At 43.5% G+C, this 27,883-nt stretch overlaps 1 protein-coding gene across 3 annotated transcripts in view; it reads right to left on the bottom strand.

Moving 5' to 3' along the window:
- Nucleotides 1-5,161: 5,161 nt before the first annotated feature.
- Nucleotides 5,162-27,883, bottom strand: part of LOC102165831 (SHC-transforming protein 3) — a 43,177-nt gene continuing 20,455 nt past the window's right edge. For 2 of the 3 annotated variants that reach the window (XM_005670393.3, XM_021082338.1), the window contains exons 3-4: nucleotides 11,737-11,807; nucleotides 9,971-10,450 (exon numbers count right to left, since the gene is read on the bottom strand). In XM_005670393.3, coding sequence (XP_005670450.1) covers nucleotides 10,393-10,450; nucleotides 11,737-11,807 — 129 coding nt within the window. In that variant the 3' untranslated portion in view covers nucleotides 9,971-10,392. Of the gene's footprint in view, nucleotides 5,271-9,970; nucleotides 10,451-11,736; nucleotides 11,808-27,883 lie in introns of those variants that run through there. The other variant, XM_021082340.1, reaches the window with a different exon arrangement.

Here is a 27,883-nt window from a genome sequence, read left to right as displayed (position 1 = left end):
CTCATGGAATGGGAGCTGATGAGACAGGGGGGGAAGAATGCATCCCAGCTCCCACTCTGTAGCCACATCAAAGAGTGCAAGGATTAGCAAAAATGCCCAACCCATTACGCAAGCCATCCTGGATACCCAGAATCTAATCCAGTTGATGAGTTTATTCAGGCCAGGGTTTTTTTGTTGTTTTTTTTTTTTTTTTTTTTTTGGTCGACTTGGTACTAAATGTTCAAATGACTTTTCACCAGGGAAGCAAAACAGAAAAACAGTCTTTCTACAGCACCCTCATCAACATTTTCCAGTGGTAATAAAGCAATCCTAAAACTCTGCTAATTCCTTAACATAAAATCATGACCACCAAAGACCAAATCATAATTCCAGACTTCTTTCTCTCTAGATGAAGACTCTTGGTTATCTGGGCTCTTTGAGAACTGTCCAACCTAGGCACTTATTTTCAATCCCAGAAATCAAAGGATAGGTACACTGCTCCCTCTACTGGTTTGCAATTGCAGTTTAACCTCAGATTTAACTGTAGGTGAGTTTAACCTCAGAATTCTCAGCCTTTTAGCTAGATTTCTTGCTCCAGTGACTAAGAAATAGAAGCACGATGGAAGTTTCCTAAAGTTAACCTTAACCAAAGATGTACAGAACCTTTGGCAAACATCACATTCAAGAGTTAATATAGGAGTTCCCGTAGTGGCACAGTGGTTAACGAATCTGACTAGGAACCATGAAGTTGCAGGTTCAATCCCTGGCCTTGCTCAGTGGGTTGAGGATCCGGCGTTGCTATGAGCTGTGGTGTATGTTGCAGATGCAGCTCGGATCCCGAGTTGCCAGTGGCTCTAGTGTAGGCCAGCGGCTATAGCTCCGATTGGACCCCTAGCCTGGGAACCTCCATATGCCGCGGGAGCGGCCCTAGAAATGGCAAAAAGACAAGAAAAAAAAAAAGTTAATATACACATTTAAACTCTAAAAAATAAGTTCTACTCATTTATTTTTACTGATATTTGCTGGAATACTGAAATTTTCTGATGTTGATGACCCTGGAGAATCAAGGACTGGAAAGGAAATTTAAGAAAGGAAAATAATAATAGAACCAATTCAGATGTTTCATTCCTACTATCGCTCCTCTCAATACTTGCAGAATCTTCGCCACCCCATTCTTCCATCAAATATACAAACACATATAGTGTCTACCTCCAATTTCTCTGAACTCCCAGAAAAGAATATAGATATACAGATTTTTGAAGTAAAAGTGGAAATATTGCAGTGTCCCTGGTTCTTGAAAACTAGTAGGCATGATGGCAGTGCTCTAAGGCTGCCAGCAATTGAATTCCTCTTACACATCTGTTACTCAGCTTAATGGTGATTTCCCCCTTATTGATGACCTAGTAAGTGGTCCAAAGCTGATGTCTTGGACTCTCTCTTCCAAGGTTGCAATTAAACCCCTATGATGTGTTCAACCAAACTCATTCATTTAATCATCTGGTAAATATTTACTGAGCATCTTTAGTGTGTCAGGCAATGTTCTAGGTGCTGCAGATGTAACAGTAAACAGATGGCTTCAGCCTGTTTCTTTGAAAAGACATGAGCCAATTTAGGAAGTTTCCACTCATTCTCCTTTATCTCAATAAGTTTGTATACCCCCACATATACTAGATCAAAGTCCAAATCTGAATCTTTCTTTGATCAACTTGGGCCAAGAGGCTCCCATCAATTCTGATTTTTCTGAAATGCTCTGCTATTAAGCCACTATACATTCCCTACTTAGACATGTACTGATGTACAGCTGTATGCCAGCAAACTGGACATTACTCATGTCGGTTACTGCTTTGAGTAAGTATCTAAAGATTTCACTGTCATTTGACTTTTCACATGTATCTGTGTTTTTTCTTCAACTAAATTAAAAGTTCTTTGAAGCAACAAACACAACCTGACACTGCATTAATAAGAAGTCTTAAAAGGATATAAAAAGAAAATCATATTTAACAACTCATCTTTTTGAAAATAACATTACATTGAATACAGTCCATCAGCAGAGTCTTATATCCTATTAAAAGTAAATTGGTTATTAATCAAAATTAGATGTTTTATGTTAGGATAGTAATTGAAATCCTCAGGGCAATTTCTAAGAAAATAATTTGTAAAACATAGTAAAAGAAACAACAGCAAGAGAACTTAAGTGGCATGTCAGAATATATTTAACACAAAAGAAGGCAATGAGTAAATACAGGAACAAAAACTATGTAAGATATACAGATAATATGGAGTTCCTGTTGTGGATCAGTGGGGTAAGAACTAAACAGTCTCTGCGAAGATGTGGGTTTCACCCCTGGCCTGGCTCAGTGGGTTAAGGATTCAACATTGCCACAAGCTGCAGAATAGGTTACAGATGTGACTCAGATCCTGTGTTACTGTGGCTATGGTGTAGGCCTCAGCTGTACCTCCAATTTGACCCCTAGCCTGGGAACTTCCATATGCTGCAGGTGTGGCTGTTAAAAATAATAATAATAATTAATAAATAAATAAAGATATATAGAAAATAAATAACAAACGATAGGCATAAATCCTACTTTACCAGTAATTATATTAAATATAAATGGACTAAACATTTCAATCAAAAAGCAGTTATTGGCAGATGAGATTTTTTTTTAATGATCCAACAACGTCTAAAAGAGATAGTTTTGATTCAAAGTTGCAAACAGATTAAAAATTTAAAAATGGAAAAATATGGAGTTTCCACTGTGGCTGAGCAAGTTAAGAACCTGACATAGTGTCTGTGAGGATGCAGGTTTGATCCCTGGCCTTTCTCAGTGGGTTAAGAATCCAGCACTGCCACAAGCTGTGGTGTGGGTCACAGAAGTAGCTTGGATCTGGCATTGCTATGGCTATGGTGTAGGCCAGCAGCTGCAGCTCCAGTTCAACTCCTGGCCCCTGGGAACTTTCATATGCCAGGTTACCAGACCCATATACCTAGTATCCTTTTTTTTTTTTTGAGGAGGGGGGTTTGATCCTGGCCTCGCTCACTGGGGTTAGGATCCAGCATTGCCGTGAGCTGTGGTGTAGGTTAGCAAATCCAGCATTGCCGTGAGCTGTTGGTGTAGGCCAACAGCTGTAACTCTGATTCAACCCTAGCCTGGGAACTTCCATTGCCGCAGGTGTGGTCCTAAAAAGAAAAAAAAAAACCAAAAAAAACAAAAAAAAACCTTGCCCCACTGCCTCCAGGGCCAAGTGTGGCCTCTGCTGCTCTGAGGCTTTGCCAGCACCCTCAGCCCCCTCCCGCCCTCTGCTCCCTGCAACACCCTCCCCAGCGGGCTTCTCACACTAAGTCTAGGGTCTGCCTCAGGGGACAGATTAAGGACATGGACAAGCAGGTCTGGTCAGGCAATGGCCTTGAGCACCTTTCCGTACACAGCCTGTGCCAGATTTTCCAGAATTAATGTCAATTAATCCTCACAAAGGTAAATTATCAGTTGTGAACTGGCCTGCAGCTATGGACAGAGAAATCAAGGCCTATTGAAAAGCAGACACCCATGTCCCTTGCCCCCAGGGCCCTCATGGGATCCTAAAGGCAGCTGGCTCAGGCCAACCTCAGATGGGTCCTAGTTCCTTCACTGCATCCTGACTCAGCCTCCACCCTTTGGTGGGCATTAGAATTTCTGCTCAGGGGCAGCTGAGACTGAGTCCCTCGTGGGGCCCAAGGGGGAGCAATTGCCTCAGTTTTATGCTTCATCCGGGTCTACCATGTGGTGGGGGAGAAATGCACCCTGGGGTTAAAGGCTCCCTCCCCCAGGAAGTCCTCCCAGACTCACCCAGGCCCTGGGGAACCTTCTGCCCCATTGCTGTGGTACATTTCACATGCTTGCTGACACCTGTCCCCCTGCCTCCTGATTTAGGGTCTCTCTCTCTATTCGAGGTTTCTGGGTAGCTATGATCCACACACCCCCGCTGGCACATTCTCACACGCAAATGAGAGAAGGAGGCGCAGGGGCACAAAATTATTCTGTTGTGTTAAACCCCGAGTAACGATGTAGAAGTGAAGCGGAAGACTCAGCCTGCTTCATCCAAAGCCCGGATCGTTTGCACCCTGGGGAGCTACTTTGGAGAGGCTCAGCCTCGAAACGTGCAAGTAATTTGAATGAGCCATGGAATCGCAGTACATCCGCGCTACCAGTCGCAAGATGGGCAGGAGGCTGTCAACCCGCTCTCCTTCTAATTCTGACGCAACCAGCCTCGGGGAAGATTTTACAATTTGCTCCTTTTCCTGGCATGTTGAACTAAATCGACATTAGAGGTTTATTTTGTAGTGGAAAGGAATTCTGGAATATCCTAACCGAGGAGTCTAATGAAAGAGATCACATCCGTTGCAACACGAAGGCACCTGAGCAAAAGTCAGCCTCATGTACCATGTCACCGTCACCTGCCAGGTGTCAAGTGTCACCTGCCAGGTGTCAAGTTTGCAGAGTAACACGGCCAATACAATGGATGTGCAAAGGGCCCTTCCAACTTCTTCCTCTGGGCTTGCCAACTGAGAAAGCCGCAGAACCAAAGTCCTGCCCTTTGGGTGCAGTGTATGGAGTCGTGTGCCATCGTCCAAGAGGAAACACTAACCCCAAAGCTGAACAGAAGATGTTCCGGACCCCCCTCCCCCACAGTTTGCATCTCTGTGCCAGCCGGGGGAATGCCACCAGGCCACACCCCTTTCCCTGGACCCTGCGCAGTTATCCCAGAAGCAGAGTGTCTTACCTGCCCTTCTTCCTCTGCGTCCATCTCCGCCGCAGCCCTCACGGCCTGAACGCCGCCCTGAGATGGGAAAGCCTCTGCAAACGACACAAATACCTTGTTAGTAAACGTGGCCTTTCCCCAGCGCACATCCTCTGCGCTGTTCCAATTCCCATGAACATGGTGATGAAACAGTCACGTGACACCGATGTTTGAAGCAAGGTGGTGAAGGGTTGCAGTGGACTTGTGTGAGGGAGGAGTCAGGACGCCGGCCGCAGCCTGGTCAGCCCTTCTCTTGCAGGAAGTCCAACGAGGCCCACGGTGCCGGGAGAGGAAATGGCCGTACCAGGATGGAAGCCCAAGGATGAAGAGGTCAGAGACTGGTGAAGCTCAGGATTGCGTGGGCAATGTTTTACCTTGGCTTTTCCTCGCTTCCTTTCTTCCACTCTTCCGTTCTTCCTTTCCTCTTTCTTTATTTCCTTCTTTTTTTTTTTTGGAGAACATTTAGAGAGTGTTGGAAGCCAGAGGTAACTGGAGAAGCGAGCCTTCCAGGTCAGCTTGGAAAAAGGAGGGTGGCTGGGGTGCAGAAGATGCCCTAAGCCCATCTGGCTTGCCCTCCTCCAGGCTGAAGGTGGATCCCTCCATGCAGCAGATGGGCAAGCCGAGCCCCCTTCTCACTGCTCAGGAGCATCCGTGACTCAGAATGACTCGTCCCTGGCTCCTGTCTCCCTCAGGCCACCCAAGCATGCTGCCTATTTTGTTCAAACTCACAGCCCCATAGCTCTCACAGTGCCCAGCACTGTCGGACCAATTCCATGTGGCCACGCCCACCTTCTAGCCAAAGTCCCCACATAAAACATTGGACAGCAAAGACCCCAGAATCACCGTGTTCAGTCTCACCCACCACTGACAGCTGATTCTGTAGCCATTTACACATTTACATTCTTGGCCTCTTGGGCCCATGGTAACATGAGAAGGTAGTGGCCAGGGGCCCTGAACTTCAAACAAGCACTGGCATCAGCGATAAGTCTCCAGAGACTCCATCATAGGTTGAATAAGACCAAAGGGAGGAGTTCCCGTTGTGGCTCAGTGGTTTTCGAACCTGACTTGTATCCTGAGGATGTGGGTTCCATCCCTGGCCTTGTCAGTGGTTTAAAGGATCCAGCATTGCCATGAGCTATGGTATCGGTTGCAGATGTGGCTCAGATCCCGTGTTGCTGTGGCTGTGGGGTAGCTAATTCAAACCCTAACCTGGGAACTTCCATATGCTGCAGGTGCAGCTCTAAAAATACAAAAAAAAAAAAAAATAAGTAAATAAAAGAACAAAAGGAATAATTCCCCAAGGAAGGATGGTCTCCTTTCACAAATTTTGAGTTGCTTTTAAACCAAAGGGATTTTATACCTATTCCCAAGGAATTTTCAAAATCCCAATTCTGAGTAGACCCCTCTATCATGCAGGTACAAAATGGAACGTTGAGGAGTAGTCACCAGGTCTGGGCCAAACCAGCATCTTCAGGGCCCAGTGAAACCAGGACAACTTTAAAATAAGGGCAATGACAAACCTAAACTAGATTCAACTGTTTGCTATCTACAGTTTGGAAAAAGCATGTTGTGATAGGCCTGGGCAACTTTTTCTACATTTGCAGAAGCTCATCCAGGAAGTGCAGCAAAGCCTGGACACTGAGTTCACATGTCTATGCGAGCCTGAGTGGAAAGCAAACGCAGTGATTATCAGATGAATCCAGGCAGGGCAGGAGATCGGTTGGGGTCATTAGAACCAAAAATAACACATCAGATGTTTGCACTTACTGTGGGAGAAGGACCATCTTGATGAGTGCTCTGGGTTTTACTGTGTATATTTTTATAGACTTCCATGCCCTAATAATGGCTTAAGGCAATTTCCAATAACAGGTAAAACTTAACGCGATAAATCAAATAAAAATTAGCAGACGGGGGGAGTACTTGCCGTGGCTCAGGGTTAGCGAACTCAGCTAGCATCCATGAGGACGCGGGTTTGATCCCTGGCCTTGCTCAGTGGGTTAAGGATCTGGCATTGCCGTGAGCTGTGGTGTAGGTGGAAAACACGGCTCGGTCCCACGTTGCTGTGATCTGGCATAGGCCGGTGGCTACAGCTCCAATTAGACCCCTAGCCTGAGAACCTCCATATGCCATGGCTGCAGCCCTAAAAAAAGACAAAAAAAAAAAAATAATCAGCAGATGAGGAAATCAAAAAAAGGAAGGCCATGCTAGTCCTGTGGCCACGGGCACATGGGAGCTTCCTGTCACGGCAGGGCAGCTGGACGGGCCGCTCTCCAAGCATCATCAGGTGGAGAGCAGGCTCTCCCCAGGGCCATCCCACATGATGAGGGACGTCCCTCTCTGATGGGAAGTACAGCAACTTAGTTCATCCCATCCCCCAAGACGAGGTGAGAGAAGTCACAGGAAAGGATGTCTCAGGGAGCCTTGGGGCATGGTCCCCACAGGAAGAGAGGTCAGTCAGTGGAGCAGTGGCCATCCGTGCTGTGCCACAGTAACTTTGTGTGGAGCCCCAGTGGTCTAACTCAGCTGCAAGGAAGGGTCTCCTCCCTGCTTGGGGACCCATGTTCCTCAGGGGGACACCAAGCGGAGACCCTCCCTCACGGTCCTCGGGGACTGATCAGCCTGATGTGGAATCCCTGTGGGAAGAATGGGTCCCCATGGAGTTTCCGGGACTGTGAGTGGGCACTGGTGATCAGAGAGGGAGCAGAGGGCAGTCCCACAAGCTCTGAGCTTCGGTGGTGGGATTCCTGCCTGGCCCTTAGTAGTGCCGCATGGTCAAGGAGCTGGAGGGTAGGAGCTCAAGGATTCGGCCTCTATAAGGCCGTGCAGGTATAGCGACCAGGCGCACAGTGGGAGACTAGTTCTTCTGCAGAAGCTTTTTCTTCCGGCGTGCATCCCCGGCCCCTGGGCAGACTTTCACAAATACTGAGTCTCTCGGCTTCTCTATGAACTCCACCAGCAGGCTGACCCAGGGAAGTAGCTGCTGCCAAGGCCACGATCCACTCGCCCTCAACGGCCCTCATGCTTGCAAACACTCACCACTTCTTTGCACACTAGGTCTTGGCGCCCGCTGCGTGGAAGTTGAGCTGGAACAACAAACGCTTAAACAGAGCTGCCTCTTAGCCATGCCCTATCCTGTGGGCATCAGATGTAGAAGCTGTTCTACTTCCTACCATAATCGCTGAGGTGGGAACTGGCAGAGCTGGGCTCCACATACAGGCCATCTGTCCCACGCGGCGGCTGCCGATTAGTGTGGCTGAGTCACAAGCTCCTCTGCCCAGAGTGTTAAAAGTGCAAGGCCTTTCACAGTCACCGACAAACCTATGCGTACCATCAATGGCAGCTCCTGCTCCCAGGTGGTTTTTAAAGCTACCTATTAGTAAGAGGTCAGTAATTCACCAGTGATGCTGTTGCAAGCACCACAATCCATCTGAACCCAGACATAGGAACAACATAAAACTAAACTGAGCCCAACAAAAGGACACCTGATTTGGCTGTCAGAGCCTCTAAACGACACTTCCATCCAAAACTTAAAATAGTGGAACAGGTGAGTAGGACTGGTTATTTGCTTACAAATACATATATATACAAAAGCCATGGCTAAGACGTTTTTAAAACAAGTTTTCTAGGGCCTAATGGCACTTAAACCCAACATTAGATTTCTGTACAACTTTTCAAGAATACCTTTCGTATATAAAGTAAACCACGGTGATAGAGTTTAATCACATCCTATTGAACACTCAGCCACCACGTAGGCCTTGAAATGTGCCACATCTATTGGACACCCGCTGGCACTCTTGTCCTGGGTGCAAAGGTTTCTTTCTGGTACCGGTTTATCAAATTGTTTCCTGCAAGTGGTCTCCAGATATTAACTAAAATGAGAAACACGTCACAAGATAAAAAATGACCCAAGAGACAGAAAGCATCCTAGAGAAAAGCAAACATCACTTTCAACAAGTGTGATAAACCCAAGGCCAGGCTGGTATAACCGAAATACAACACCCATTTTCCTAACACAAAGAATGGTCCTCCACTAGGCCCATTACACTACTGCGCCTTTTCGAAAATCTAAATGAGATTGGATGTCTGATCCACAGCTTTCTTCTTCTTTTTTTTTTTGTACTAATATTTTATTTAATCTAGTACATCTAAGATATCGTCACTTCAATGCACACCAAAAATAAAAATTATTAAGAAGATATTTTGCATTCTTCTTCTTTCTTTCTTCACAGCTTTCTTCTACTACTACTATTATCACATCTGCCCTTGGGTTTCTACCCCAAAGAGTGCCCAACCTTCATTCAAGGGAGCATGGGAATTACTCACCTGCCCCCAGCCCACCTCCCCTCCCTTGGAACAAGGCTTGATCTGTGCCCCCAGAAGGCCTCTCAGTCATTTGCATCTTTCTCCCCAAACCAGGAGCCTAGCAAAGCAGGACAGTTCACATGGGCCATCATGCCACATGTGCAGAGTCAACATTAAAGACTCAGTAAATACACCAGCAGAATTAAAATGACATAAAATCATCTTATAAGTTCCAGTATCTATAAAAGGAATTCAGTAGAAACGGTTGACAAATCTCTTTAAAAACAACCATCACCATGGAGTTCCCGTTGTAGCTCATCAAAACGAATCTGGGAGTTCCCGTCATGGCTCAGAGGAAACAAATCTGACTAGCATCCAAGAGGACACAGGTTCGATCCCTGGCCTCGCTCAGTGGGTTAAGGATCCAGTGTGGCCGTGAGCTGTGGTGTATGTCACAGACACAGCTCGGATCCCTCGTTGCTGTGGCTCTGGTGTAGGCCAGCGGCTACAGCTCCAGTTGGACCCCTAGTCTAGGAACCTCCATATGCCACGTGTGTCGCCCTAAAAAGAAAAAAAGAAGAAAAAAACCATCACCATACACAAGTATTGTAAATCAACTATACTCCAATTTTTAAAAAGAAGTTAGGAGTTCCCATCGTGGCTCAGTGGGTTAAGAACCCAACTTAGTCTCCATGAGGATGCAGGTTTGATCCCTGGTCTTGCTCAGTGGGTTAAGGATCTGGCATTGCTGTGAGCTGTGGTGTAGGTCGTAGCCACGGCTCAGATCCCGCATTGCTGTGGCTGTGCCCATAGGCCAGCAGCTGCAGCTCCAATTTAACCCCTAACCCAGGAACTTCCATATGCCACAGGTGTGGCTGTAAAAGAAGAAAAAAAAAGTTAAAAAAATACCCACCACCACCACCCATAAGGTGACCAGTGTGTCACAGGTCCCCGTACTCCTAGGCCCGTGGCACCTGCCCACACGCCTGGGATGAATGAACGATCAAGTAAACATTTAAACTTTTCCTTCAAGTGCACATCAAGACAGCATTCTTTTGCCTTGGCAATTTCCATAAATCACTTCCTACAAATACATGGAGATGGATGCTTCCCTTGGTGTAGATTACTGCTGTTGGCATGTTCCTGCTATGTGTGTCTTGAGCTGCTTTAGAGAGAAGAAGAATATCAACTCTTTTCCATTTTTTTATTTTTTTATGGCCGCGCCAGCAGCATATGGAAGTTCCCAGGCCAGAGAGTGAATCCAAGCCGCAGCTGCAACTTAGGCCACAGCTCCAGCAAAGCCAGATCCTTTAACTCACTGCACCACGCCGGGGATCAAACTGGCAGCTCTTCAGCGATTTGAGCCACTCGTTGCAGTCGGATTCTTGACCACCTGCCACAGCAGAAACTGTGAACATCGACTCTTTTTTTTTTTTTTCCTTTTTTAAGACTTATGAGCTACTTCATTTTCAAGCCTAAGAATGAACTGTGAACATCAGCTTTTTGAACATGAATTTCTCCAATGGGGAAGAAGAAGTATCATTGTGGTGCTTAAAATTATAGAATTAAGGTACGTACGCTATTTATCAATTAATTACTACAAATGATTACTTTCTAAAGCTCAATCTTTAGTCTTTGGCCTGCTAATCCAAAGGTATACAATAGAGATATATGAATGAAATTCAAATGAGGGATTTTCTGGGGTCACTGTTTAGATTAAGCAATTCCACCACTGCAGAAGCAACATAAGTTCATTGCTCATGGAAATGTAGCTATTTCACAAACCCAGTCCTAGCTTTCTGCTTCTCTTCTTCATGATGACTTGAAATTGGTATTTTCTAAAGGTATAAGCTCTATTAGGCCATGAATTTTATAGAAACAATGCTTTAATACAGAGCTGGCCCTCAAGAAGTTTAGAATCTAGTTTGATGGTGGAGAATATATAAACCTGTTCAGCATCACTGATGCCTCTGAAGAACTGGTCTGCCTTCTAAATTATTACTCCCATTAAGAGTTCTCCTTTCGGAGTTCCCATCGTGGCTCAGTGGTTAATGAATCCGACTAGAACCATGAGGTTTCGGGTTTGATCCCTGGCCTCGCTCAGTGGGCTAAGGATCCGGCGTTGCCGTGAGCTGTGGTGTAGGTCATAGACGTGGCTTGGATCCTGCATTGCTGTGGCTCTAGAGTACACCAGCAGCTACAGCTCCAATTGGACCCCTAGCCTGGAACCTCCGTATGGCCGCGGGTGCAGCCCTAGAAAATACAAAAAGACAAAAAAAAAAAAAAAGAGTTCTCCTTTCAATTCTATGCATTTTATTCTCTGTATATACTGTTGGAAATACTCTCTTGACATGTTTGTTTTCTTTTTAAAAGAAATAACACAGTTCAGTAGATTTGCAAACATCAATCTGGTATTAGAGTTTCATTTACTTAAGAAACAAACACTCCATTTGTCTGCAGCTTAATTACATCAAGAACTTAGAAATGGGAGAGTCCTCAGGGGGCCGATGTCAACAGCACATGTCACAAACATGGATGAACACTTGGAAGACTTGAGAGAGAGGCCCTAACCTCCAGTCACTGTTCACCAGCTCTCAAACGGGCAGATCTTCCCTCTGGAAATGTCTAGCTGTTCACCTCTGAAAGCAAAATCACAGGAGTCCACTGAAGAGGGCTTACCTGGTAATCTGTGTTCTTGTACTGAAGTCAAGTGACCTCATGGAGCGTAGAACTTCAATGCACCCCAAGTACTGCAAGGGGAGAAAACAGAAATCATGAACCCTGAGAACTGAGATGAAGAGAGAATTCCTCACTACAACAAAGCCATTTCTGGAGCCATTCCATTTCTGAAATCATATTTAGACTTCTTATTCATTGTGACACTTTGTTCTGTTTCTATAAAAGCAATAACTCACACCCATCAGAAATATCCTGAGTGCTTACATGTGGCTTTGCTGAATCCCATTAGTATTTTCATTGTGTTTAGAAATACAGTTTCAAAAACTTTTTGTGAGGTGTAACTTGCACGCCATAAAAATGTGGGCATCTTAAACGTATGATTCAACGATTGTTTAAACGTGGCCCTGTCATGTCACCAGCACCCAAACCCCAATATTCCAACATCACATTTCTGGTCCTTTACAAATCTTCTAGAGGTTGTAATTTTTAAAGAAAGAATGAAAACACCATAATACCAACAATGTTGGCCAACATTCAACTTCATTATTTATAATACATTTTGGGGTTCTATGAATAAACTGTAGATTATGCCCAAAGGTGCTATATTTTGGTTTACCAGAAAGAACTCTTCTGCATTATTTAACATATATTTCAGGAGTTCCCGTCATGGCACAGGGGAAATGAATCTGACTAGGAACCATGAGGTTGCGGGTTCGATCCCTGGCCTCGCTCAGTGGGCTAAGGATCCAGCCTTGCCGTGAACTGTGGTGTAGATCGCAGACGAGGCTTGGATCTGGCATTGCTGTGGCTCTGGCGTACGTAGGTCGGTGGCTACAGCTCCGATTCAATCTCCAGCCTGGGAACCTCCACATGCTGCGGGTGCATCCCTAAAAAAGGACAAAAAGACGAAAAATATATATACATACATATTTTAAAAATTTCAACTTATACATCTAAATTGGTAACTAAATGTTTTATCGGTTCACACGTGAAAACATATGTGTGTATGAGAATATATGGCCCAACTAAAGCTACAGGCAAAAAACTAGCATGGAAGAGAGAGAATATTTGCGTTCCAAAGCCCTCAGGGAGCTTGAAGGTACAGATGTTTTATACCAATGACTTTAAATTTAGACTTAGCAGGAAGAGACCTCATGGTGTAGTACAGAAAAGACTGCCTTTGAATTATTCAGAAAAGTCTGAATTAGAGCTTGGCTCTGTCATATCTTATTACATAACTTTAAGCAAAACTGTAAACTTCTCTGAAATGTGACTATTACTCCAACTGCTGCACAGTCACAGAGTTATTTAAATACCACCACCTCCACCAGTTATGAACGACAGCACAGAAACATATGAATTAGACGACCACCAATGTTGCAGAGTCATGTGATTCAGGTGACATCACAGAATCACGTGAATACCAGGACCAGCATCACAGGGTCATGTGACTACTGCCACCACCGAAGTCGAAGACTGAGGCACACACCAAATCCACCACTGCAAAGTGACATGAACACTGAGACCAAACGTTGCAGAGTTATGTAAATACTGCAATGCTGTCACAAGTCTCATGAAACGATGAACAGCTGTGCCTGGTTGTGTGCATACCACCACCACAGCAGGAATACCACTGTCTCTTAGGGAAAGACCATAACCCACTCTGCCAAGTTAGGGACTGCCACACCCAATACGGTCACTGTTACGTGACTAGCACAACATTCCAGAGCTATGTGAATACCACCACCAGCAACATTACAAAATGAAGCAACTACTTCCACCGCAGGGCAAAGTTGTGTCAGTAACTCTCAAAGATATGTGACCACCTTCACCCCTCTCCTCGGCAGAGGGATGCAAAATTCACATCCAGAGTCACAGACTCAAGGAAAACCCAGGACCAACCTTGCAGATGTGCGAATGTGACCAGTGGCCACTGCAGATCATCTGAGTCCTCTGCCCACCATCACAGAGCTATTGAAGACCACTGCCAACGCTGCAGTTATAGGAATACCACCAGCACCACCTCAGAATAATGTGAATTCTGTGAACACTCTCAAAGTGACGTGTCGATGCCAACACCACCATCACCACCGAGTCGTGTAAATTCCATGACCAAGTCACAGTGTCATCCAAATTACACCATCACAAGTCAACAGCGACACCAGTGTTACACAACTATGCTAATACTTTGACAAAATAATGTTGCAGGGTTACAGGGCTATCAGGATGAATGTCACAGCATCTGTGAGCACAACCAACACCGAGGTGGCAGGACCATGTGAATACAGGACCTCTGTCATAGAGTTCTTTGAATACCACCTCTTGGGCTGCACCCTTCAGCTCCTATACTTACCCAGCCTCAAGACCCAGGAAAAAGCTCAGAGACATCAATCGTTTAATGGAGAGGGGGTCTTACATGTCTGAAGCAAGGTCCTGGAGTGACACCCCACCACTGCAGCAGACAGTGGACGGGATATGGCAGTAGTCTTCACTCCCGGGGGGAAGGGGAAGTTAGCAGTTATGGGGGAATTGACACATGTTGGCTCATTATTTACCAGGGAAACCAGCAGAGGGGTGTGTCCCTCGAGGCCCCTTTGATAAGCTGTTGTGGTAGAGAGGTTCTGATCTAAAGATTAGAACAAACACTAGCTGGGGCTGGGGACAAGGATATGGGAAGGTCAGTCATATGAGTGGGGTCTAGATGAAACAGGGACAGGTCAAGCAGGAGACATACAAACAGTAAGAGAAGAGCCAGCTTGAGTAGCCCAACCTTACACCACCTCTGCTCTGACCACAGTGGTATGTGAAATGTGAACACCAGGAGTTCCCATCGTGGCTCAGTGGTCATCAAACCTGACTAGTATCCATGAGGACTCGGGTTCAACCCATGGCTTTGCTCAGTGGGCTAAGGGTGTGGCGTTGCCATAAGCTGCCGTGTAGGTCACAGATGCAGCTCACTTTCTGCATTGCTGTGGCGGTGGTGTAGGCCAGCAGCTATAGCTCCAATTCAACCCTAGCCTGGAACCTCCATATGCCGTGGGTCCTGTCCTAAAAAGACAAAAAATAAAATAAAATAAAATAAAATATGTGAAACTAGGTCACCCTCACAGAGCCATGGAAATAACATCAGCAACAACATCATAAAGTCTCGTGCACCCACCACGGCTTCAGATTACGTGTCTGTCAACAGCACGACCATTTCAGGGCTCTGTGGATGCCATGACCAACACCACAGAGCTGTGGGAATAAACAGCCAACAAGGACGTCACGAGGGTACCACCACCAACACGACCACTGAGATACCTGGCTACCACAACCAACAGTCGAGTTGCATTAACATCATAACCAACATCCAGCGTCATTTGAGCATCATCACCGCCACACCATCGCAGGCAGGTGAACATCAGGACCAACACTGCAGGGTCATGTGAGTACCAACTGTGCCCACGTCACAGCACAACATGACCAACATTGGAGAGTCAGGCGAATACCCACGACAGCTTTGCAGAGGTATTTGAGTAACCCAGCCAACTTGGCAGAGTGACGTGACTACGACCAAACCAATGTCAGAGATGACTGTGAATACCAATGCAGCCAAAATCACAGAATGACAGAAATACCGCCAACAACACTAAGGCAAAGCCACAGGGCATTGCTACATGGAGACTAGCTTCTCAGAGTTGTGAGAGTACCACCACCGCCTACACAGGTATGTCAGTACCTCTACTGCTGTTCACTGAGTTATATGAAGACCATGAGCGACTGAGGGAATTATATGATATCTCCACCGCCACATGTGCCATCCTATGTGACCACCACCAGTGTTCAATTACCTTCCCAAGGGTCTGTAGCAATTTGTCTTCTAACCGCTAATGTCTAAGCGAGTTTATTTCTCTATCCTTCATAACACCGGATGTCATCAGTCTTTTGACTCTTTTCCTACCATGGGCCCAAGTATTTCTTTTTTGTTTTTGTTTTAATTTGAATTTCCCTGACCTCTAATAAGATGATGTAGTTTTCTTACTTGGTTATTGGCTATTTGTACTTCTTTTTCTGTTAACTGACTATACATATCTCTGGCCCAATGTTCTATTACATTCCTCTTTTTCTTTATATGTTAATCTCCCATTCAATCATTTTTCTTTTGATGATCAATTTCTACATGTTACCTAAAGCAATTGTTACTACAGTAATAGAATAATAATTACTATGGTCACATGTATATCATTTCTGTATGGTTTTAAGTGCCCTGTCTTAACGGAGAAGGTCTACTGTCCCTAGATTTTTACAATATTCAGCTATTATTTGTTTATCTAAGCACTCACTTATTTAAGTGTTTCATTGAATGTTTTCCATTTAGCTTTTTAATCTACTTAGAATTGACTTGTCTGTATAAAGCTATAGAATGAGTTATAATGCTAGCTTCCGAATGGACTACTACTTATATCAATACCACTGATTTATATGATTTAATTCATATGTCTTCCCAGGTTAATATGCCAACTTTGTGGTATATTAAATTCTTATTACTGTATATGGACCTTTACCTGAACTCTATTACATGTCATTTGTCAATTCTTATGCCTCTTGTACATATTTTTCCTTGAGAACTTTAAAATCATCTTGTGACATTCTTCTGCTCCTCAAAAACTATTTGGATTCCAACTGAAATTTCACGTATTACCTTGAAAAAATTTACATTTACTTCAGGGTTTTTTTAATCTGTAAACATGAGTTGTCTCCATTTCAGATATTATTTATTACCCTTAATAAAACTTTATGGTCTTCATTAGATTACTCTCTACTTTTCTTTTTCAGTGTATTCCAAGGCACTTTGTTTTAAGTTTTGGTAACCACAGAGAATGAAATTTGATTCTTCTATCCCCTTTCTACCCGGGTTTTACTACATAGAAAACCCAATCAATGCACTCCAGCAATGTACATAACTGAAAAATTTGAAACCCTGGACAATGGAGCCCATAAAACCTCTCAGAACTGAACACAACCTCCTAGCACCAAAGAGAATGAAATAAAAAAGAGAGTGTAGGAGTTTCCTGGTAGCCAGTAAGTTAAGGATCCAGCATTGTCACTGCTGTGGTGTGGGATCCATCCCTGGTCTGGGAAATTCTGCACACCATGGGCATGGTTAAAAGGAAGGAAGGAAGGGAGGGAGGAAGGAAGGAAAAGAAATAGAGAATGTAAAGTTGTGATTTTTTTTGTTTTGGTTTTGGTTTTGGTTTTGGTTTTTTGTTTTGGATGCACCTGCAGCATATGGAAGTTCCTAGGCCAGGAACTGAATCTCAGCTGCAGCTGTGACCTACACCACAGCTGTGACCATGCCAGATCCTTAACCCACTGAACCACAGTGGGAACTAGAGGTTGTGGAGTTTAGATGTAGAAGTTCATGCATCAGCCACACAGGAATTCCAGGAAAAGAAAAGATAAGTAGAGGGAAAGAAATATTCAAGAGCAAGAGAATAAAATGTGTAATATTTTACAGAGACAGGAATGTTTATATTTTCAAGGCTCCAAGAAAAAAATATGAAAAAAGATCCACATTTGGACACATGGCAGGTTAATTTCAGCACAAAAGGACCAAGAGAGAAACATCCTGAAAGCATTCCATGAGGGGGAAAAAAAATAGGTTACTTACAAAGAAAGTTCTCTTTCAGTACCAAATACGTGAAGACAAATAACATCTAAAGACTGAAGAGAAGTACTAAGCCAAGAATCTTATATCCACCCAAACTAGCATTCAAGTGGGAAGGCAAAGCAAAGATTCAGAAAGTTAACCACCCACAGACACTCTCTGAAAAAATATTCCAGGAAAACAAGAATACAAAAAAGACAAGGATGTGGGCCTATGAGAAACAATGATAAGAAAAGAATCAACAAAATTGACAGGTACGCCCTAGGCCTTAATAATTATTGATGCATAACTCTAAATACTTTCTTACAATGATGGGGAGCTGAAATCTCAGAAGATCTCAACATGGCTGGTCAGGGACAGATATAAAAGAGAAGTAGAAGAGGATAAGGAAAGCTTGCTAAACGCTCTTATACTATATGGAGGTAGGTCCAAAACTAATTCTAGGAAGCTGTAGAAAAATAAGTTTACATACATTGTAAAAAAAATTGTAAGCCACTGTGAAAATAATAACAAAATTATCGACTTCCAAACTAAATAGGTCTGCCAGCAAAGAGAAGGCGGAAAATAGAAAATGCACAAATGAAAGGCAAAGAAAAAACAGAAAACATCCGCGACAGTCCCAACCATTTCAGTGACCACACTAATCGTGAACAGATCAAACCCACTAATTAAAGGTCAAAGACTTTCACATTTGTTAAAATATATGTGTTAGGAGTTCCCGTCGTGGCGCAGTGGTTAACGAATCCGACTAGGAACCATGAGGTTGCGGGTTCGATCCCTGGCCTTGCTCAGTGGGTTAACGATCCGGCGTTGCCATGAGCTGTGGTGTAGGTTGCAGACGCGGCTCGGATCCTGCGTTGCTGTGGCTCTGGCGTAGGCCGGTGGCTACAGCTCCGATTGGACCCCTAGCCTGGGAACCTCCATATGCCGCGGGAGCGGCCCAAGAAATAGCAAAAAAAAAAAGTGTTAAATAAAGTGATAAAGAAGATACTAAGATAAAACAGATTCAAATCAGGCAAATGCTAACCAAAGGAAGCAAGGAAATAATACCTCATTTACAAGCAAAAGAAACATGAAACAAACTTAACAAGATACGTGCAAGACCAACTGAAGAAAACCTTTAATGATGAATAAATTTTTTTAAAACTGCTCATATGGAAAGACACATCATGATTTCTGGACTGGATGATTTCATACTAAAACCATGCCAGTTCTCCTCCACATTTATCTAGAATTTTATTGTGATGCCAATTAAAGTCCCAATAGGATTTCTCCCAAAAAACTTGAAAAAATAATTCCAAAACTTATATCATAAAGGAGGATCCTCAAGAACAAAAAGAAATTTCTAAAGAAGATAGAAATGGAAAGGAAGTAGTGTTTGGGCTTAGAACTTGTCCTGGACTCTGTACCACAACTTGGCCCAGCTGGAAATTAAAAACTTACTAAGCAAACACACACAAAAAAAGAAAGTGGTGAAAATTATGTGATATTGACATGGGAATAGACAAATCACGCAAGGGACTAGAATGAGGCCCAGAAGAAAAGGGTGCACAAATCTGTGGGCATCACTGAAGGAAAGATAAGCCTGTCAATAAATGTGAGGGTGTGTGATTACCCGTACATTAGAAAAAGGGTATATCAAAGCAGCCTGCCCACAGCTCTTGTGTATGGTGCAGAGTGTGTGTGCAGTGTCACTGTGCTATACGAAAGGCATACCCTCCCCCAAATGCCCATCTAACCCCATGCACAAAATTAACCCCAGAAGGATTAAAGAGCTAAAGCTAAGAAATAGAAATATTGAAGTGTTATAAGAAATAGAAACTTATATTTCTATCATAGGACCTAAGACTCAACGGCTATAAGTGAGCTCATGAAAATTAATCATTTTTGTAAGAAAAGACATTTGTTCCGATATAAACAACATGAAAAGGCAAGAGAAAGACTGAGAAAAATCCAAAACAAACAAAAAAATTAAGCAAACCCATCAACTTGATGGACAAAATGGGCAAAGGATACAAACAGAAGATACACAGAGGAAGAAAGACAGTTGGCCAACATGTATCTGTAAAGACTAGTGCCCAGATGGATGGATCAGAGAAATTAACATAACACCAGAAAGAGATACAATTTTTTGCCCAGTCAAATTGGGTGAGGAAGCAGGAAAATGGGCCCTGTCCCATGTTCTTGTAACAAGTGTAATTTGGTAAAATCTTTTTGGAAGACTCTTTGGAAGTATCTGTGGATATGAAAAATATGCTTGCCTTTTACCCAGCAAGGTTATTTGTAGTTCTCTATTCATGCATAGGTGCATGAAACTGTATATGTAAAATATTCATTACTTCATTGCCTGTAAAGAGTAAAAATCTGAACCCCCCTCCTCAAATGTTGATCAAGAAATGTATGGTTAAACACTTAAGACACATCCAAACTATGGATCCCAAAGCAGCCATTTTTTTAATCATAAAATGGATTTATGAGCTTAGCATCTCAAAAAAACAATTACTCCCTCCACATTTTACTGGTTTTAAAGCAAGTCATAGGGTCCGCCAGATTCAAGGAGAGGGGACAGCTTAAGGGTGTGAACACTGGTCCATCTTTGGAAACACAAGGGCACAGAGAGGAGACAAAGATAGGAAGAGCAGTGGGAAGGAAGAAAGGTTAGGAAGAAATATTACCTCTGAATACTTCTACATTGTTTAAACATTTTATAACAAGAACATGTTAATTTATTACTTGCACAATTGCAAAATGAGGGAAAAAAAAGTCTGCAACCTACAGCACAGCTCACAGCAACGCCGGATCCTTAACCCACTGAGCGAGGCCGGGGATCGAACCCACAAGCTCATGGTTCCTAGTCGGATTCATTAACCACTGCGCCACGATGGGAACTCCAGGAAAATTTTTTAAATATTTTCTACCATAAGAAAAAAGATCTTGGAGTTCTCATCGTGGTGCAGCAAAAACAATCTGACTAGCATTCATGAGGACGAAGTTTCTTTTCTTTTTTTCTTTCTTTTTTTTTTTTTTTTTTTTTTTTGTTTTTGGGGTTTTTTTGTTGCTTTTTAGGGCCGCACCTGCAGCATATGGAGGTTCCCAGGCTAGGGGTCAAATCAGAGCTACGGCTGCCAGCCTACACCACAGCCACAGCAATGCAGGATCTGAGCTGCATCTGCGACCTACACCACAGCTCACGGCAACACCAGATCCTTAACCCACTGAACGAGGCCAGGGATTGAACACGCATCCTCAAGGATCCTAGTCGGTTTTGTTAACTGCTGAGCCACGAAGTGATCTCCCATGAGGACAAAGTTTCGATCCCTGGACTAGCTCAGTGGGTTAAGGATCCGGCGTTGTCATGAGCTTCGGTGTTAGATAGCAGATGAGGCTCAGATCCTGAGTTGCTGTGGCTGTGGCATAGGCCAGCAGCTGCAATTATGATTCGACCCCTAAGCTGGGAACCTCTATAGGCCATGGGTGAAGCCAAAAAAAAAAAAAGAAAGAAAAGATCTTGCTTAATATAACCGGACCTCCAAGCTATGATGCCAAACTGCTCACAAAGATCTAGGTCATCTGGTATCTCAGATTACAAGGGCTCTGGACCAACCCTCCTTGACCCTCTGATGATGTGATGGTGAGTGAAAAGGTCAGTGAAACCAACCACATCTCTCAGGTGGGCTGCTCCTATGATGGGTGTCTTTGAATTTCATCCCCCAGCCTCAGCAGCTGGTCAAGAATCGGTGTGCGATCCTAGCCAAGCCAATAAGTCACAGCCCTGGGGGTTCTACTAGAACTACCTGGACCATCCACTGTCTTGGAGTCACAAGACCCAACGAAGCTTTGCTGCACAATTAATAGTAACTCTTCCTCAGTCCCCATTCCTTTCTAGCCAGAGGAGGTTAAAAGAATTAATGAATAATTAACCCTGGTGATTTCTAGCCTCAGTGACTATTAGAGGACTGTTTCAAAGTTCATTTGGAATTATGGTATTCCAAACTCATTATCCTCTAGTGTGGCCCATAAATAGGGATATCATCCATGCTGGGACCTGAAGAAAGTCTATTACACCTTCAATATTTTACTGTTAGCCTACTAAGTAATTTGCCTTTTAGGCTTCTGATACTGGGCAAAGAAGTGTCTCTTAAATGACTTTAAAATGTTTAAGTCGCCATTAAAATGTAGCTATTAATAATGTAAACATTAGTTTACTAAATACATGTAAAAATACCCTACATCATTTATGTCACAATTAATAAATACTTATCTGCACCTGTTAGGATGATCAGGTGGAGAAAACTTGAACAAGTATCAAAGACCTTACAGTTAACTGGTCATCCTTTGACGGCTACACTCGGGGGCAGCAAAAGAAATGTATCAAAGCCAAGAAGAAAGACAAATTGCTGGGAAATCAAAGGAGGGACCATGAAGCACCGTCTATATGAACGGTGGCAGTAACGGAGGCAGTGACTCTCAAAGAGTGGTCCCTTGGCCAGCAGCAGCATTGGGGAACTTGTTAGAAATACAAATCCCAAACTTCCAGCAGGCTCTTCCAGGCATTCTGATGTCCCCTCCAGTCTGAGATTTGTCTGTAGAAAGACTGATTCAACTTTCCAAGCTTTCTTTATCTGATCTGAGTGCTGTCGGCAGGCTATGCAAGTTCAAACCTTGATTCTTCCATTTAATAGTTGAGACCTTAGGGTTTTTTAGTATTTTTTTAAATTAAATCTCCCAGAGCCTTGATTTCCTTAAATGAAAAGAGAGGTGACAATATCCACTTCCCGGATCTGTGGTGAGTGTAAAACCCACCTGCTAGTTACCTCCCACAATTCCTGGCCTACGTGTGGCTCACCAGACAGTAATATTGTTATTTGTACACTTCAGCTCGGGCTCCTAGGGGGTCCCTTCATACACATGGTGAGGGCTCTGCTACAGTTCAGCCTTAACTAAAAATGGCATATGTTTCGGTGTGCTTGATTTTTTTCTTTCTTCTCTTCTCTTTTCTTTTATTTTCCGGCAGTCCCATGGCATATGGAGTTCCCAGGCCAGGGACCAGATCTGAGCCACGGTGGTGACCTATGCTGCAGCTGTGATGATGCCAGATTCGTAACCCACTGTGCCAGGCCAGGGATCGAACCTGTGTCCCAGCATTCCAGAGACACCACCAATCCCACTGAGCCACAGCAGGAACTCCTCAGTGTATTTTATTTCTTCAAACTCCAGCTTACCTTGAGGGTCTCAGGACATTGTGGCTTGTGGCTTCTGGCTCCTCCTGTTTTCTGCAGTAAGCCCTGGACACAAAGCCTGGGTGTATGTCAGGGCATCCAAACATCCCCCAAATCTTAGGAAACGGACGACATAACAATAGCAAATGGACTTTGTGAGAACCTAAATTCACGATGTTGACACAAAGTAAATCCAATCAAGTGTCTGACGGCTTTCTTCAGAAAACAGGAATATGGGCAAACAGCACTATTATTCAAAATAACTCAAAAAGCACAGAATAAAATCAGCTTTCTGAATGAGAAACATTAAAAGCAAAAACATGCAGGGCTAGAGACAGAGTTCCTATAACAAAAGTGAGAATGTCACTGATAGAATAAACTGAGCTAGCTTGTTCCAGAATTCAAAGAAAAAAAAAATTTTTTTAAAGAATTCAAAGAAATAATGGGGTGTGTAGGCAAGAACCCAGAGCCATCAGAAAAAGAACTGTAACAGACAAAGATCCTGAAAGAAAACTCAATTCATTCTGAGCAGGAGGAAAATAAGGGAAAATGTTGTTCCTTCAATACAGAAGAATATAGCGATAACCGCCAATAGCACTAAGACAAAAGCCATTATTTTGTAAAAGAGAGTCTTGATAAAGACGTTTCTCGGCAACTGTGTGCCTGAGCCAGCTACAAATGAACGGAAAAGGCAGGAAGCCAAAAAAAAGAGTTGGGAAAGATTAGTCACACATTTGTCACTCTCCACAGACTCTGATGGCTCTTGCCTCACCCTGGAAAGCTGGGAGCTGCGATCTCTGAGGTCAACAGAGACCTGAAGACCCAGAGCCCTGGCCACTCGTGCCAAAAGATGAGAGTGACGTCAGAACTGTCCGAGCAGGTGTGTTTCACGGAGTGAAGGGGACCAGGGAATGGGGACACATTTTTGGAGCCAGAATTGCAAAAGGAACCCATGGGATGCAGACATTTAGGGACAGAGGAAACTGAGTCCAAGAGCAACAGAAAACTGTCTGGAGAGCTGAAAAATATTCATATTAGTCCCAACTGAAGGCAACCAAATATCCAGCAACAGTGTAATGGATAAATACATAGTAATATATTCACAAAATAGGGTGGGAACCCAGCAACGAGAATGGAAGAACCTCAACTATATGCGACAGCTCATCTCTGTAATTGGCAAAGGCCCTTCAGCCATGTCATTCATTCCATTAATGTTGACAGAGCCCCTCCTCTATGCCAGAACTAGTATAGCCAGATAACAGGACACCAGGGAATAGGATAGGTGAAGTCACACACTGACGGAGGATCCATTCTAGTCAGGAAAATAGGTAAACGGAAATAAATAATTGGTCTACCCTTCACCTACCTTTTGGATTTCATGCACCAACTCTGCATGCATACTCCTGTGTGTAAACCAGCTCTTTCATCACCACCTCCTCCATCCCATCTTGTCACACCTCCTGTGTCCACACAGGCAACTCCCTCCTGCCTGCAAGCGCTTCTTCCCTCCCCTCCCTCCTCACTTGCCCTTCTAAGATCCCTTCCAGTCTTAATGATGCACATCAAACATCAGACACCAAGAAAGGGTCCCTCCCTCCTCGAGTCATAACATCACTTATCTTGTAAGACCACTTTCTTTGCAGGGCTGCACCCTCCGCATATGGAGGTTCCCAGGCTAGGGGTTGAATCGGAGCTACAGCTACTGGCCTACGTCACAGCCACAGCATCGCAGGATCGAAGCCACGTCTTCGACCTACATCACAGCTCGCTGGCGCTCAGCCCGACCCACTGAGCGAGGCCAAGGATTGAACCTGCATCCTCCTGGATGCTAGTCGGCACTGCGCCACAATGGGAACTCTCGTAAGAGCACTTTCTGTGTTCCACTGCCATGGACCTCTTTGCCGGTTTGCATGATGCCTTCTCAACATTTTATCACGGCACAAGGCTCTGCACAGAGAATGTGATAAAGTTATGTTGCCGAAATTCAAAATGAAGAAAATTTACATCTTCAGGGTTCTCCGTCATTGCCATGTGCTGCCTCCCTATCAATTCCCTGACATCCCAGCCCGCCTCCAAAATGCCGAGTGAGTGTTCTGCACCACTGCCCCCAAACTCGGCTCAGGCTCCAGCTCCCATTCACACACTTCTCCCAGAAGTTTCTGCAGGATTCTGTTTTTATCCCTCTTTGCATTCCTAATGCCTCACATGGGATGGGTACAAAATAAATGTTTGGTGAATGTATTAACGTATTCACTAAAGACTAACACCGTTAAAGATGCTTTCAACAACCCTCCAGCATCAGAACTAGAAAGCTTGTAACACTTCATTTGATAATGCAAGAATCTCATGAATCATAATTTTTTCATTAACTTTTTATTTCACTTATTAGCACCAATTTACATTGGTTTATGTTACGTAAGGTACTTGAATTCTCTGTGTTTCCCTGAAATTATTCTGGAATTTAGATAGTTGATGGTTAAATAGGCCTTTTTCCTTAGCTGTATTTATCCAAGTGAGTGTCTAAGAGTGTGTATTTTACGTTAAAGAACAATAAGGAAAAACGAGGTGGAGGGGATGGCTGATCCTAGCAAAGGAAGAGAAGACTAAAAAGCATGACAAATATTTGCAATAATAGACTGTAATTATTTCAAAATAAAAAGTTTGTTAAAAATTCAAGAACGGAGAGTTCCCGCTGTGGCACAGTGGAAACAAATCCAACCAGTATCCATGAGGACACAGGTTCAATCCCTGGCCTCGCTCAGTGTGTTAAGGATCCGGCCTTGCTGTGGCTGTGGTGTAGGTCAGCAGCTACAGCTTGGATTCGACTCCTAGCCTGAGGACCTCCATATACCATGGGTGCGGGGCCCTAAAAAGGCAAAAAAAGAATTTCCCAGTAACTAATTACAGTCTTATTTTTTCCATTTTTAATTTTTTATTACAGTTGATTTACAATGTCCTGTCAATTTTAAAATGGATTTGTATTCTATGAGTTAACTACCTAATCTCTAACTCTACATTAACCGGCATGAGCACTTTAACCGAGTATACCATAATTATACAATTCAACATGTACTTAGTGCTTCAAGCCCTACAATATAAAAATGAACAAGAAAAATCATTGATCCCAAGTTTCATTCCTCTGTCTTCTGTTTTTTGGGGTTTTTTTTTAACCATAAGAAGACAGTTCTGTAAAAGGTACATGTCACTTTTTTTGGCCATACCTGTGGCATATGGAAGTTCTCAGGCTAGGGCTAGAATCAGAGCTGCAGCTGCCAGCCTACACCACAGCCACAACAACACAGGATCAGAGCCACATCAGCAGCCTATACCACAGCTTGTGGTAACACCAGATCCTTAACACATTGAGCAAGGCCATGAGCCTGCATTCTCTTGGATACCCGTCAGGTTCTTAACCTGCTGAGCCACGGTGGGAACTCGGGCACCTGTCATTTTTGCTGGCTGGCAAATGGCAAAGCCTGCTGAAAGTTGCCTGCACTTCTACATTCAGCTGGATAGTCAGACAAGAGCAGACTTTGGAACCATACAGACCTAGGTCACAGACGTACCTCCTGGCTGACCACTCGTGTGAAAGTTAGCAAATCACTAGATATTTTGAGTCTCGGTTTCCTCAACTGTAAAATGAGATTACAGTAAGAAATACACAAGACAGCATGGATTTTAAACAAGTGCCATTACGCTGTGCCTGATGAGTGCAAGCTACATATACTGTGTTCAGAACAGCAACTATTCATCCACAGCACATTCTGGGATAAGAATTTCAATTGGCTCTTCATAAAACTTGCCCTTTGATGTGTTGCTTCTTTCACTCGGCATAGTTTTTCAAGGTTCATCCATGTTATAACATGTAACAATATTTCATTCCTTTTTGTGGCTGAATACTATTCCATTGTATCCATTCAGCTGCGGATAAGACTTTTGGGTTGTTTCCATTTGGGGGCTGCTATGAACATTCCTGTACAAGTTTTTGCACAAACCTACGCTTTCAGTTCTCCTAGGTGGAATTGCCAGGTCATGGGGTAAGTCTTGGGTTTAATTTTGAGGAACCACCAAACTGTTTTCCAATGCAGGTGCAGCATTTTACATTCCATCAACAACATAAGGTTCCCGTTCTTCCACATCTTCACCAAAAACACTTGTCATTGTCTACTTTTTTAGTTTAGCTATCCTAGTGGGTGTGAAGTGATATTTAATTGTGATTTTGATTTGATTTCTTTAGTCACTCCCCTAATGACTAAAGATACTGAGCATCTTTTCACGTGATCACTGGCCATCTGTATGTCTTTCGTGGAGAAATGTCTGTTCAAATCCTTTGCTCATTTTTCAAACTGGGTTATTTTTGTCTTTATTTTTGAATTATAATGGTTCCTTATATATTCTGGAGGTCAGTCCCTTATCAGACATCTGACTTGCAAATATTTTCTCCCACTCTGTCGCTGACTTTTCACTTTCTTGACAGCGTCCTTTGAAACACAAAACTTTTTTCATTTTAATGAAGTTCAGTGTATTTTTCCTGTGTTGTTTGTGTCTTTGGTATCACAGCTGAGAAACCACTGCCTAATCCATGCTTACAAAAATTTACCCCGATGTGTTTTCTATAAGCTTCATGATTTTAGCTCTTACACTTAATTCTTACTTCATTATGAGTTTATTTTTATATATGATGTGGGAAGGGGTCCAAATTCATTCTTTTGCATGTGGTTATCTAGTTGTCCTAGCACCATCTGCTGAAAAGACAATTCCCCAGTGAACAGTGTTGGCATCTTTGTCAAAAAATAGACTGGCCATGAGTTCAATAGGCAAGTAAACAGATGCTCAACATCACTAATTATTAAAGAAATGCAAAGCAAAACTATAATATGGACTACCTCACACCAGTCAGACTTTCCTAAAAAGTCTACAAATAACAAATGCTGGTGACAATGTGGAGAAAAGAGAACCCTCCTACATTGTTGAGGGGAATGCAAATTGGTGCAACCACTATGGAAAATACTATGGAGGTTCCTTAAAAAACTAAAAATAGAACTGCCAAATGATCCAGCAGTACAACTCCTGGGCATGCACCCAGACAAAACTATAATTTGAAAAGATACATGCACCCCTATGTTCACAGCAGCACTATTCACAATAGCCAAGACATGGACACAACCTAAGCATCCACTGACAGAGGAGTGGATAAAGAAAGTGTAACATATACATGAATATAAATGGAATATTACTCAGTCACTGAAAAGAATGAAATGTCATTTGCAGCAACATG

Source organism: Sus scrofa, unplaced genomic scaffold, assembly GCF_000003025.6.
Source record: "Sus scrofa isolate TJ Tabasco breed Duroc unplaced genomic scaffold, Sscrofa11.1 Contig692, whole genome shotgun sequence".
Taxonomy (NCBI): Eukaryota; Metazoa; Chordata; class Mammalia; order Artiodactyla; family Suidae; genus Sus; species Sus scrofa.
The sequence above is the reverse complement of the archived record's forward strand: the minus strand, read 5'-3'. Positions and strand labels throughout refer to the sequence as shown.